At 40.6% G+C, this 14,437-nt stretch overlaps 1 protein-coding gene across 10 annotated transcripts in view; it reads left to right on the top strand.

The window, feature by feature from the left end:
• The window catches only part of STYXL1 (serine/threonine/tyrosine interacting like 1), a 129,569-nt gene extending 115,202 nt beyond the window's left edge, over positions 1 to 14,367 (top strand). For 5 of the 10 annotated variants that reach the window (XM_032459590.1, XM_032459589.1, XM_032459592.1 and 2 more), the window contains 3 exons: positions 5,858 to 5,955; positions 7,581 to 7,693; positions 12,886 to 14,367. In XM_032459590.1, the coding sequence (XP_032315481.1) occupies positions 5,858 to 5,955; positions 7,581 to 7,693; positions 12,886 to 13,017 (343 nt within the window). In that variant the 3' untranslated portion in view covers positions 13,018 to 14,367. Of the gene's footprint in view, positions 1 to 5,857; positions 5,956 to 7,580; positions 7,694 to 12,885 lie in introns of those variants that run through there. The other 5 variants (XM_032459588.1, XM_006180935.3, XM_014556047.2 and 2 more) reach the window with 2 other exon arrangements.
• The last annotated feature ends 70 nt before the right edge of the window (positions 14,368 to 14,437 follow it).

The raw sequence follows: 14,437 nt of genomic DNA, 5'->3' as shown, positions 1-14,437 counted from the left end.
AAATAATACAGTTGGAGGAAGAATTGGTAAACTGGAAGTTAGGCCAGAAGAAACTACTAAAATGAAGCTCAGGGGATAAAAATTATACAGAATGATAGAGGATGCAAGAAACATAGGAGCTACAGAGAAAGGTCTATCATAAATGTAATTGGAGTTCTTGAAGACTGACAGCTCATTCATCAACAGAAATCACTGAAACTAGAAGAAAATGGAATATGTCATTGCAGTTGGTAGACTTTTAGGTGATCCCTACCTCCTATCATTCAGACCATTGAGTGTGGGCTAGATTTACTCATGTGCACTAATGACTAGAAAAGCAAAAGTGATGGGCTGTCACTACAGAGATTAGGTTACAGAAAGACTGGATGTGAGCTGCCCTCTGGAAGAGGTCCACATGGCAAGGGCCTGAAGGTCTCCAGCAAACAGTTAGCAATGAACTGAGGCCTTCAGTCAAAAAGCCTATGAGATACTGAATCCTGCTGACAGTCATGTGAATTAGCTTGGAAGCAGCTACTCTTCCAATTGAGCCTTCAGATGAGATCATATGAGACCCAGACAGTAGCTTAACTGTAACTTTTATGAAAGATTTTGAGCCAATGGTGCCCAGATAACTGCTCCCAGATTCTTGATCCATAGAAACTGATAGATGATAACTTTTGTTGTTTAAGCCACTAAGTATTAGAACATTTTGCTTTCCAGCAGTAAATAACTAATGCAGTCTTAAAGCACTGAAAGAAAATAACTGCCAACCTACCATTTTGTACACAGAGAATATATCCTTCAAGAATGTAAGTGAGAAGAATTTCTGTTTCTGGCCTTGATAGAGTAACTAGGACCAGATTTACAACCCTACCTTAAACAACTTTAAAAAACTCAGACAAAACATCTAAAACAAGGATTTTTGGACAATGGCAAACAGACAGCATAGGACAATGATTCTTGAGAGAAAGGGTGAAAAATCAAGATGAGCCCCACAATCAATCCAGCTTGTTGCTTGGAGACTGTTTGCAGGTCTCAGTACAGGGCTGAGGCCAAAAGAGATTTTATTATTCTTTCTGAGTTGAGAATTTAGAGATGTCAAGTTGGCTAGAATTTTTAGGAGAGACTTGCATGGAGAATAGAGAGCAAAGTACAAAGAAGGTCTGCAGAGAGTCCCCCTGTGTCTTCAGCTGAGTACTTATAAGAAAATGCATGTGAGGAAACTACTCAAGGCTGGAGAAAAACCAATAGAAATGAACAGGCAGTACAGTCCCCAGAGGTTACAGGGAGCCAGAAGTAGTTTATGTTTCGAGCCAGAGTAAACAAAACTCATAATATGCAGGGCATCAAATAGAATACTCAGAAGAGTAGTGCCTCAGTAGTGAGGAAAAACTAGCTTGATATTAGGGATGAAAAATACAATGTCTGAAATAAAAAATACACTGGATGGAATTAATAGCAGATGAGACAGTATGAAAGAAAAGATGGATGAATCTGAAGATAAAACAATAGAAAATACACAAAATGAAACATAGGGAAGAAAAAGACTCAAAAAAAGAACAGAACTTCAGTGAGATTGAGACAGCTTCAAGTGGCCTAACATGTGTAATTGGAGTCTCCGAAGGAGAGGAGTGGGGAGATAGAAAACATTTGAAGAAATAATGGCCAAAATTTTTCCAATTTTGATAAAAACTATAAATGATCATTATAATGATCTCAATAAAATCAATAAAATTTTTAATTAAAAATAAGAGAAAAATTAGGAAATATTATGAGCAACTTTATGCCAATACACTTGATTATTATATTGAAGTTAAATTAAGTGAACAGTTTCCTTGAAAGACCCAAGCTACCGATGCTCAATAAGAAAGAGACAACCAGAATATCCCCATACTTTTTGAAGAAATTGAATTCAGAGTTTAAAATTTTTTTCACAAAGATAGCTCTAGACCCATTTGGCTTCACTAGTGAATTCTGCCAAACATTTAAGGAAGAAATAATACCCACTCTACACAAGCTCTTCCAGAAAATAAAAGAGGAGGGAACACTTTCCAGTTCACTTATGAGGCCATCATATTCTGATACCTAAACCTGACAAAGATGTTACAAGAAAGGAAAACTACAGACCAATATCCTCAGGAACATAGGCAGAACAATTCTTAAAATTTTAGCAAATGGGATCCAAAAATATATAAAAAGGATAATATCTCATGACCAAATATATTCGCTCCAGGAATGCAAGGTTGGTTTGACATTAGAAAATCAGTCAGTGTAATTCACCATTCAGTAGTCCCCGCTTATCTATGGTTCTTCTTTCTGCAGTTTCAGTTATCTACAGTCAACTGCAGTCTGAAAATATTAAATGGAAAATTCCAGAAATAATTCATAATTTTTAAGTTGTGCACCATTCTGAGTAGTGCAGTGAAATCTCATGTTGTCCCACTCTGTCTCACCTGGATGTGAATCATGCCTTTGTCTAGTGTAGCCACACTATATAGTACCTGCCCATTAGTCACTAAATGGTCATCTTGGTTATCAGATTGACTATCACAGTATCCTCAGCGCTTGTGTTGAAGTAACACTTATTTTACTTAAAAATGGCCCCAAAGAACAAGAGTAGTGATCCTGGAAAAGACATAGTATGTACAGGTTTTGGTACTAGCTGTGGTTTCAGGCATCCAGTGGTGAGGTGGAGGTCTTAGAATGTGGATCCCCACCATGGATAAGGGTGGACTACTGTATTAAACAGGCTAGAAAAGAAAAGTTATCTTCAGAAAGATACAGAAACATGGCATCCTGCAAGTACTGAGTCTAAATTTTTAAAAAAGTTTACATGGGGCATTTATAAAAATTGAGACTATGATGGTCTATAAAGTGTGATTAAACCAATTTCAGGAGATTAAAATCATATACAGTTGGGTTTTCAGCCACTGTGGAATTAATGTAAAAAGCAATAATTAAAAAATGTAACTAGAAAATTCATAGAAATAATAAATTTTATTAATTATCAAATTATTAATACATAATTATTGAATTAATAAATAAATAAAATAAATACCTAAATGGCCCATGAATCAAAGAAAAACTCACGATGGAAATTATGACGTATCTTCAACTACATGATAATAAAAATATAGCATATCAAAACTTGTGCAAGGTAGCTAAAACTGTTCTTAGATGGAAATTTATAGCCTTAAATGCATCTATTAAAAAGAAGAAGGGCTAAAAATAAAGTAGTTAAGCATTCTCTCAATAAATTATCAAAGAAGCATCACACTAAACCAAATAGAAGAAAGGAATGATAAAAGAAAATTATTGATCTAGAAACAATAGAAATGATTAAGAAAGTAAAAATAGTTTTAAAAAATCTAATAAATTTGATAAACCCTTGGCAAAAAAGAGAGAAGGCACAAATAACCATCTGTAAAAGGGGACTCCACATACCCTACAGATATTAAAAAGATCTTAACAGGATATTGTGAAACTTTATTGTAATAAATATGAAAATTTAGATGAAATGAACAAGTTAAAAAATACTATTAAAGCTGACATCAGACAAAATAGAAAATTTTATTAGTATCAATAACCAGTAAATTTCTCATAGAGAACACTAGATCTAGGTAGCTTCACTGATGAATATTACTTAATATTGAAGGAGGGAATAAAGCCAATATTAAATTTTTTTAGAGAATAAAGAAGAGGAATAATTTCAACTTGTTTTCTGAGACCAGCATAACTGTGATATCACAACCTCATAAGATATTATAATACAAGAAAATTATAGACTCATTTTCGTAATGAACACAGATGTAAAAATCCTAATAAAATATTAACACACTGAATATAGAGATATATGAAAAAGGTAATACATGATGATTAAATTGGTTTTATTCCAAGGATACAATGTTGTATCTGAAAAAAATCAATCTATGTAATTTATCATATTAATAACATAAAGTAAAAATCAGGATTATCTCAATAGATGCAGTGAGAGCATTTGACAATATTCACTATATATTTATGGTTAAAAAAAAAAACCTCTTGGCAAACTGGGAATAAAAAGGAACTTCTTTGCTCGTTTAAAACCTACAAAAATCTCTATAGCAAATGTCATGATGGTGAAAATGGAAAGTTTTCCCTCTGAGTCTGGGAACAAGATAAAGATGCAGCTATCACCACTCCTATTTAACATTGTACTGGAGGTCCTAGTTGGTGAAATATGGCAAGAAGAAGAAATAAAAAAGGAATCAAAAGGGAAATTTCACTATTCACAGACAATGTAATTGTATACAAAGAAAAGCCAAAACAACCTGCAGATAAATTATTAGACTTAAATAAGGTTGCTGGGTACAGGAGCAATATATAAATAACTTTTTGCATACAAATTAAAAAACTGAAATTTAAAAACATATAATTTACAATAGCACAAATTATTAAGTACCTAATGAAGGATGTGCAAGATCCCTACCCAGAAAATTATAGTGTTACTGTGAGTAGTAATGTTTTGTAGTTCTCATTGCACAGATCTTGCACATCCTGTGTCAGATTTCTTCCTAAGTATTTGATATTCTTTGTGCAATTATAAATGCTGTTTTAAAAACTTCAATTTGTGATTGTTGCTACTATGTAGAAATCCAATTGATTTTTTATATATTAATAACCTTATATCCTTCAGCCTTCTCTGTCCCGATGTCTCCTCTGTTGTGAGGCTTTCCCCAGCTCCCCTGACTTCTCCCTGCCCCTCCTCTTCAGTGTCATGTGCAGATCTTTATCCATAAACCTAACCAATTTGATTGGGGCCATTTGTTTGTGTGTCTGGCTTCCCCATCAGACTGGGAGCTCCTTGAAGCTGGGAAAGGCCCTGTCTGATCCATCTTAGGTCCACTAGGGTCCAGCCCAAGGCTCAGACTTGAGTGAGTGTCTGAGGAAAGAATGAATGGATGTGGGTAGATGGATGGGTGAGTGGACAGGTGGGTAGATGGGAGGCAAGGAGGGAGAGAGGGATGAAGGGGGGAGGAAAGGATAGATGGATGAATGAATGCATTGTGAACTGTGCTTGTATTGTCACAGCAAGTGCTCATGCAGAAACTAAACCAGCCTATTCTTGTTTCTGTATCTACTGCAACTTTCTGCATGCCACAGTGAATGAATGTCACCAGTAGGCCATGGTCTTCATCAAAAATATTTATCAAGTGCTTACTGCACGCTAGGCATTGTGCCAGGCTCCTTGCAGGCATCTTCTCATTAAACATGCTACATGCTTCATCTCCCCTGCCCACCTCATCCATGAAGCTCTAGCCACTTTGATCTCCTTATTGTTTCTCAAATACACTAAAGACCCTGCCCTCAGGACCGTTGCACATGCGTTCTCTTCCACCTGGAACATTCTTTCCTCAGATAACTGCCTGGCTTGTTTTGTAACCTCCTTTAAGCCTCTGCTCAAATGTCATCTCTTTAGTCAAGCCTTCCCTGACCACCCTATCTAAAAAACAGCAGCCCCACCACTCTCCATCCTTCTTATCTTGCTTTCTTCATTTAACGTAGCAGTCTTACTACATACTCCTTTCCATGCTCATTTTATTATCTGCATTGTATTCTAGGAAAGCACCAGGTTTGGTTAACAATAGTAATGTCATATTTATTGAGCGCTACTATGTGCCAAGCAGATTGCTAACTGCTACTAGATTAATTGACTCAATCTACACAATACCCCTACAAGATAGGTGCTGTTTTTCTGAGAGGGTTTCAGTTATTTGCCCACATCTCCAAGATGCTAGCTCAGCATCCTTCCACTGCGGTCCTTTTGCTGTGGTTGAGGGACACCACAGTAGGTCTCTGTGTGAGTTTGCCCACTTGCCTGTGCTTTTCTTCTGTTTAGTTTTGTAGGCGACGCTGACAAGCTTCTGCACATCCAGATAGAAGATTCCCTAGAAGCCAACATTTCCCCCTTTTTACGCCACCTCTGCCACTTCATTGGTAAGGAGCATTCTCTAACTAGCTAGCAACTGGCCTGTGCCCAGGAAGCAGAGGGGCTGTGACACCTTGTCCACACGCCTATTGCTGATTGTGACTCTCAGGACTCAGGAGAAAAAGGTCAGGGCCCAGCCGTGCTCAGCCAGGTGTGGCCAAGCCCCAGGCCAGGCCCTTCTCCTTGGGATCCTTGGCAATATGGGCAGCCACGTATTTACCTTGGGGGCAATAGGGCCAAATAAGAGCCCCAGGCTGTGTATTGAGCACCCTGTGTTCTGGCCCTAGCTGGATCACTGTGCCCTTTTGGGCTTGGCCAGGCCCCAGTCCTGGCATCACTGCACTTGTTGGCCTGTTGTGAAATGAGGGTGTTGGCCTATCCTGGGTGCATGTGTTCATGGACGCCTGCTTTGGGCTGGGCTCTGGTGACCTGCAGGTGAATCTCACTCCGTCCTGGCCCTCTTGTCTGGTCAGTGGGGTGGGGTGGAAGGAAGACTCTAGAGCCCTTCCATTTCTGACTTCCATGATCCCCAACATGTGTGCCCAGTGCCCCTTCTATTGTCCCACCACACAACAGTGCCCACCAGTCATTTATCTCACCAGGGGTGGAGTTTTCAACCATTCCCAGGGCTCAGGATTCCCCAAAGAGAGCAAAATCCCTGGAGAGAGTAGGTTGTGTCAGGTTAGAGGCCCACCCCAGGATGGCCTGCTTGTCACCAACACAACCCTGAACCTGAGAAAGGCATTTTGGCCCAGAATTCCCTTATTTTCCCAGGAGATTGCCATTGTCACTTGCCTAGGAGCTGAGACTGAGACTTGCCCTGCATCCCACCATGGGATAGCAAAGCCCTGTGGCCCAAAGAGGACCCCTATCCAGCCCCACCTCACTGGTGTGGCTCTGGGCCAATCCTTAACTGCTCTGTGCCTAAGTTTCCTTATCCATATGATGAAGCAGTTGGCCTTAATAATCTCAGTCCTCCTCCAGCACTGATGGTCTCTGATTCTGCACTTGGTATGTTTATTTTCAGTTCTTGGGTATTACCAGCCAGCTTAGGATGCCAATTTAAATTTTCTCCCGAGCCCTCACTGGGTGAGCTTGGCAGCCCCAGGGCCATCATTGAATGTGATTATAGCTGATACTTGTGTGCCAGGCACTGGCCTAAGCACAGTTCAAGACTGCCTTATGAGGTAGGTAGTACACTATTATCACATTTTCCAGATGAGGAAACTGTAGCTTAGAGTAACATGCCCAAGCCCCACAACCAGTACTTACACCCAGGCTACACTGCCTCTGTCAGCATCCAAGTGTCGTTGGGGTACGGTCCTCTTCATCTCCACTTGGGGAGGTCAACTGGTAGCAGGCTTCCTGGGCTGGAAGCCTGGAGGGCCCAGAAAAGACCTTTGCATGATAATACTGAGTGCCCAGGCGTGATTCTCTTAAACTGCCAGCTAGCTCTGAGGATCTCCACTTGTCAGGGGATGAAACAGTAAGTAGCCTAGAGATGTCATGTGACTTACCTAGGCCATGGTTTGCTGGTTCTGAATTTACTGTTGGACCTACTGAGGTCAGTCATCTTATAGATCCACAGGGAAGGGGGCCACGCACAAACCCCTGTCTTTCCTTCCTTGTGCAGAAATTCACCTTGAGCTTGGCTCTGTCATCCTGGTGTTTTCCACCATGGGCATCAGTCGCAGCTGCGCAGCCATCTTGGCCTACCTTATGCACCGGAACGAGCAGACCCTGAAAGTATGTATTCCTTGGTCCAGAGGTGGGGTCAGAGCTGCACCTGGGAGGAATGGGGCCCCAGCACTGCCTCAGGGGCCTAATTGGGGGCTGGGGGACAGGGAGGAAGAAGGGTTGGGGAAGGGAGCTGCAAGTCCATGGCTTTACCTAGCACACCATACCCAAAGGCAAGGTCCGAAGATATGGGCTAGAGACCAGAGGCTGGGAACACAGGGCAAGTCCAGGGACTCAGACTGGGCAAGGCTTCAGCCAGCCGCACCGTCTGCGTGTCCCCCATCCATCACTCTGTCTATCAGTGTTTGTTCAGGTTCCCCAAGGGAGGTGCATTTTGGCTGCTGCCATGTACCTGTTGGCCATCTATATGTTTTCTTTGGAGAAATGTCTATTCAGATTCTTGTCCCTTTTAAAATTCAAATTGTTTCTTTGCTGTTGAGTTGTATGAGCTCTTTATATATTTTGGGATTAACCCATTATCAATTATATTTGCAAATATTTTCTCCCATTTCTTAGGTTCCCTTTTCATTTTGTTGATGGTTTTCTTTGCTACGCAGAAAGCTTTTAGTTTGATATAGTACCATTTGTTTATTTTTGCTTTTGTTGCTTTTGCTAGTTTCATACTATTGTGGTCAGAAAAGATGCTTGATCTGATTTTAATCTTAAATTTGTTAACACTTGTTTTGTGGTCAAATATATGTTCTATCCTGGAGAATGTCCCATCTGCACTTGAGAAGAATGTGTATTCTGCTGTTTTTGGATGGAATGTTCTATAAATATCTATTAAGTCCACCTGTGGTCCACTGTTTCTGATTGATGTTCTGTCTGGATGATCTATTTATTTATGAAAGTGGGGTATTAAAGCCCCCTACTATTATTCTGTTGCTGTCTATTTCTCCCTTTAGGTCTATTAATATTTTGTTTATATATTTAGGTGCTCCTATATTGGGTGCATAAATACTTATAAATGTTATATTCTCTTGTAGGATTGACCCCTTTATAGTGACCTTCTTTTGTCTCTATTATAGTCTTTGTCTTAAAGTCTATTTTTGTCTGAATAAATATAGCTACCCCAGCTTTCTTTTGGTTTTCACTTGCATGAAATATCTTCTTCCATCCCCTCACTTTCAGTCTGTATGTGTCCTTACATCTGAAGTTATTAAACCACCACTTTTACATTAGATTATTTTGAATTTTCCTGTGTATTTAGCTCTCTTAGTGAGGTTTATACTTTCATATATTTTCCAGTTACTAATTAGTACCCTTTCATTTCAGCTTAAAGAATCCCCTTTAACATTTCTTGCAAGGCCTAGTGGTGAAGAACTCCTTCAGCTTTTGATCGTCTGGAAAACTCTTTATCTCTCCTTTAATTTGGCAGGACAACTTTGCCAGGTGTAGAGTACTTTTTTGGTTGGCAATTTTTTTCTTTAAGCCCTTTGAATATATGATGCCCTCCTGGCCTGCAAAGTTTCTGCTGAGAAATCTACTGATAGTCTTATGGGGGTTCCCTTGTACATAATAAGTTGTTTTTCTCTTGCTGATTTTAGGATTCTTTTCTTGTCTTTAACTTTTAACAGTTTAATTATAATGTTTTAGTGTGGGTTTCTCTGGGTTTATCTTATTTAGATTCACTGGGTTTTCTGGATCTGGAATTCTGTTTCCTTCCCCAGGATAAGGACGTTTTCAGTCATTATTTCTTCAAATAATTTTCCTGTCCCTTTCTCTGTTTCTTCTCTGGGACCTCTATAATGTGACTGTTGGTCCTCTTGATGTCCCATAAGTCCCTTAAGCTATCTTTCACTGTTTGTAATTATTTTTTCTTTTTTCTACTTTGAATGAATGAGTTCTACTGTCCTGTCTTTGTTTGCTGATCCTTTCTTCTGCTTCATCTAGTCTGCCATTGACTTCTTCTATTGTATTTTTCAGTTCTGTTATTGTGTTCTTCAGCTCCGTGATTTATATTTTATAGTTACATTTTCTCTCTCTTAGTTGAGTTTCTCACTTTATTCAGGCATTCTTCTGACCTTGGTGAGTATCTTTATGATTGTTATTTTGAACTTTTTATCAGGTAAATCACTTATTTCCATTTTATTAAGGTGTTTTTGTGAGGTTTTATCTTTTTATTTCATTTGGAGTGTATTCCTATGTTTCTTCATTTTCCTTGACTCTCTATGTTGGTTTCTGTGTATTAGATAAAACAGTCACCTCTCCCAGTCTTGAAGGAATGGCCTCATGTAAGAGATGAACCTTATGGTTCAACCCTTTCCTAGCTCTTGGCTATCTCTCAAACCTTTGTGTTTGTAATTGTCCAAGCAACTTACTTTGTTCTTAGTGGTTCTCAGTAGTTGAGGATGTATTAAGACTTGTCAGCCTCCCAAAGGGAAGAATCTCAGTCTGCACCTAGATTCAGGCTGATTGGAAGCTGGAACCTCAGGCAGCAGCTTTTAAAGTACATTTTCCGTCAACAATGCACAAAGGCTCCAGTTTCTCTACACCTTTGCTAACACTTGTTTTCTTCCTTCCTTCCTTCTTTCCTTTTCACAGTAGCTATCCTAATGGATTTGAGGAGGTATCTCACTGTAGTTTTGATTTACATTTCCCTAATGATTAGTGATGTTGAGCATCTTTTCAGGTGCTTATTGGCCATTCATATATCTTCTTTGGAGAAATGTCTATTGAAGTCCTTTGCCCATTTATTAATTGGGTTGTTTTTGTTGTTGAGTTTTAGAAGTTTCTTACATAGTTTTTATATTAACACTTGAATATATATCCAGATATAAATCAGATATATGATTTGCAAATGTTTCCTTCCATTCTGTGACTTGCCTTTTCACTCTTTGATTGTGTCTCTTTTTTTTTTTTAAATTGAATTATAGTTGATTTACAATGTTGGGTTGATTTCAGGCATATGTCAAAGTGATTGAGTTATATATATTATATATTATAATATTATTATATATATATTTCAGATTCTTTTCCATTATAGGTTGTTACAAGATGATTGTGTCTTTTGATGCACATTTTAAATTTTGATATAATCCAGTCTATTTATTTTTTCTTTTGTTGCCTGTGCTTTTGGTGTCACATCCAAGAAATAATTTCCAAATCCAATATCATGAAACTTTTCCCCTATGTTTTCTTCTGAGGGCTTTATAGTTTTAGCTCTTACTTTAGGTCTTTAATCATTTTGAATTAATTTTTGTACATAGTGTAAGGTAAGGGTCAACTTCACTCTTTTACATATGGATATCCAGTATTCCCAACACCATTTGTTGAAATGGCTGTTCTTTCTCCATTGAACGGTTTTGGCACTCTGGTTGAAATCATTTGACCATATCTGTGAGCATTTATTTCTGGGATGTCTATTTCTATTCAGTTGGTCTGAATGTCTGTCTTTATGCCAGTATCACATTTTTTTGATTATTAAAATTTTGTAATAACTTCAAAGGTTTGAAATTAGAAAGTGTGAGACCTCCAACTTTCTTTTTCTTTTTTCATGATTGTTTTGGCTATTCAGGGATTCCTTGAGATTCAAAATAAATTTTAGGATGGATCTTTCTGTTTTCTGTAAAAAATGCTTTTGGGATTTTGATAGAGGTTGCATTAAATCTTTAGATCACTTTGGGTAGTATTGACATCTAAACAATATTAAATCTTCTAGTCCTTCCATGGGATGTCTTTACATTTATTTATGTCTTCTTTAATTCCTTTCAGCAACATTTTGTATTTTTCAGGGTGTAAGTCTTTCACCTCCTTGGTAAAGTTTATTACTAAGTATTTTATTCTTTTAATGTAAGTATTTTATTCTTTTTGTTTTTTCTTTTTAATTTTTAATGGTACTGGGGATTGAACCCAGGACCTTGTGCATGCTAGGCATACACTACCACTGAGCTGTTTCCCTCTCGCCTTTTGATGCTATTGTAAATGGACTTTAATTGTTAATTTCCTTTTTAGATTGTTCATTGTTAGATACACAACTGATTTTGAATGTTGATTTTGTATCCTGCAACTTTGCTGTATTCATTTATTAGTTCTAAAGGTTTTTGTCTTTAATCTTTTAAGGTTTTCTATATATAAGATCATAAAGTTTGTGTCATCTACAAAATTTTACTTCTTCCTTTCCAGTTTGGATGCCTTGCTTTTCCTTTTCCTTTCCCTTTTCCCCTTCCCTTCCCTTCTCTCTCTCTCTTTCTTTTTTCCCCTCTCCTTTTCTTTCCTTTCCTTTCTCTTTCTTTCTCCCTTCCTTCCTCTTCCTTCCTTCCTTCTTTTCTTTCTTTCTTTCTTTCTTTCTTTCTTTCTTTCTTTCTTTCTTTCTTTCTTTCTTTCTTTTTTTCTTTCTTTCTTTCTTTTCTTTCTCTCTTTCTCTCTTTCTCTCTCTCTTTCTCTCTTTCCTTCCTTCCTTCCTTCCTTCCTTCCTTCCTTCCTTCCTTCCTTCCTTCCCTCCTTCCTTCCCTCCTTCCTTCTTTCCCCCTTAATTTCTCTGGCTAGGACTTCCAGTACAATGTAGAAAAGAAGTGGTGAAAGCGGGCATCCTTGCTTTGTTTCTGATCTCAGAGGAAAAGCTTTCACTTTTTCACCATTGACTATGATGTTTCTTTTCACACATGTGGACTTTTCACATATGACCTTTATTATGTTGAGATAGTTTCCTTCTATTCCGTGGTTTATTGAGGCATTGCTTTTTGCCTTTTCCTTTTTCCTTTGTCCTCAATCCAGATAGACCAGCTGATCACCTTCCTTCACGTAATAACCCTTTCTGCATTTTAGGGTGGATGCCTGATGGAAGGCAGCTTCAATTTTCCTTATTCAGAGAATTTGCCCAAGTTCCCTTCCTTTTTATTAATTTCTCCACTCACAAGGCAAACGTTTGTTGAGGTAGCACTGAGTGTCAGGCATGGGCATGGTGCTTTCCTGTCCACGGGAGGTTTCACATATGTTGTCTCAGCCTTCATAGGAGCCATCTGACATAGGAATGATTTCTGTCTCTATGTTCAGAAGCATTGGTGCAGAGAGGGCAGAGCCAGCTCCTACAACTCCTTACCCTAATCTATTAACCCCAGGCAGCTGCTATTTTTATGTCCTGCCCTTAAGCCATGTTCCTGACTCCTGTGTAAGTACCTCCTGTCCCTCTTGAGCTCTGATCAAGGTAGAAAGGGGCCAGGTCCAATCCTGAAGTTTGCTTTCTCTCCATGGGTTTACAGAGGTCCTGGGCCTACGTCAAGAAGTGTAAAAACAACATGCGTCCAAATCGGGCCTTGGTGGCTCAGCTGTCAGAGTGGGAGAAGGTCATCCTTGGAGACGTCATCACAGACATCTTGGATCCACTCTACTGATCTTCTCTGTGGCCCAGCTGTGGGTCTAGAAGAACCTGGCTTGGAGGCTTCTTGTGGGTAGTGGGCCAGGGTGTGTAACCAGGATGTGGAATGAGAAGGCCTTTGCTGCCTGGAGCCTTGTGTCAGCCTCCCTGGTTCTTCCCAGGTTCCTCATTCACACCACACAGCAGGTGCGCTCTGCTGAGACTCAGTGAGAATCCCCATCCCTGGGGCATCCTGGACCACCCCACTGCACTCCTGAGGGTGCCTCTGGAGGAGCATCTGGCTGCCAGAGCAGCTGTCCCTCATGTCCCCTATGATATGGATCCTTTGGAGGCTGCCTGGTGGGAGCTCCAAGGGTTCCCCCAGCCTTGTGTTGGGCCACAGTGGGTGTCACAATGCCTGCCCATGGGCGGAGATCCCCCAGCCCCAGAGATGCCAGGCCCAGCCTTGGCCCAGGCCCCAGGCTTCATAGCTATGAGAGGCTCCTGGCACAAGGGCACACCCTTGCCTCATCCCCAGTCCCAGCGCTCCTCTCTCTTCCCAGTGGTCCACCGCCTGTACAGATTTCCTTTCCTTGCTCCCAACTCATGTCTGCCTGGCTATATTCACCAAGAAGAGATTCCTACCCTCCCATCCATCACACCCAGGTTTTTAGAACTTCCACAGGTCTTGAAGGGTGTTTTCCTCAGAAAGCATTTCTGAATGCTGGCAGCGCACACAGAACAAGCCTGGAGTCAGGAGAGGGCACAAAGGGACTGATGGAGAATTTAGGATGTCGGTCCATGTTCATTCAGCAAATATTCCCTGCCACCTGGGTGGGGCTGAGGACCAAGAGATGAACACTATGTCGCCTCCTAGGATTCTCTGCAGAGGGTTGAAGGAGCACACCCCCGCCCCTGGTGCCCCAACAGACGCCCAAACTCTCAAGAAGTGGGGTTTTGCCAGAGGGATAAGGGCTTTTCAGGTAGTGCAGGCTTTAGTCAGGACCTGAGCTGGAGCAGAGCCTGGGAGGGCTGCAGAGTGATGGCTTAGGGACCCCCTGGTAGGCAGGGCAGAGCCATTGGAAAGTTTTCAGTAGGGACAAGGTGGGGATTAGCCTTGTGTTTTACTAAGGGCAGTGTGGTGGCTGTGTGAAGGGACAGTAATAGAGAACTTGGAGATAGGGAGACAGTAAAGAGGCCCCTGTAAAAATCCAAGTGAGAGAAGAGGCTCAGAATCATCCTCCCCGCAGAAGTGCAGCTTCTCAAGGACGAAAGTGAGGCAGGTGTCACCTCCCTGGGCCTTGGTTTACTCCCAGCACGACAGGCAAGGACACTGCTGGCTGCACCACGCGGTTGGCACGACCCCTGGAGCCCAGGTTGGGGGCCACCTCCTCCCTCCGGGCCCGGTACCGCCCACGGCGAGCGGTCCTCAGCGCACGTGGCCCCGCCCAGGCCCC

This window comes from Camelus ferus, chromosome 18, assembly GCF_009834535.1.
Source record: "Camelus ferus isolate YT-003-E chromosome 18, BCGSAC_Cfer_1.0, whole genome shotgun sequence".
NCBI lineage: Eukaryota > Metazoa > Chordata > Mammalia > Artiodactyla > Camelidae > Camelus > Camelus ferus.
Note: the sequence above shows the minus strand (reverse complement) of the source record. Positions and strands in the feature narration are given on the sequence as shown.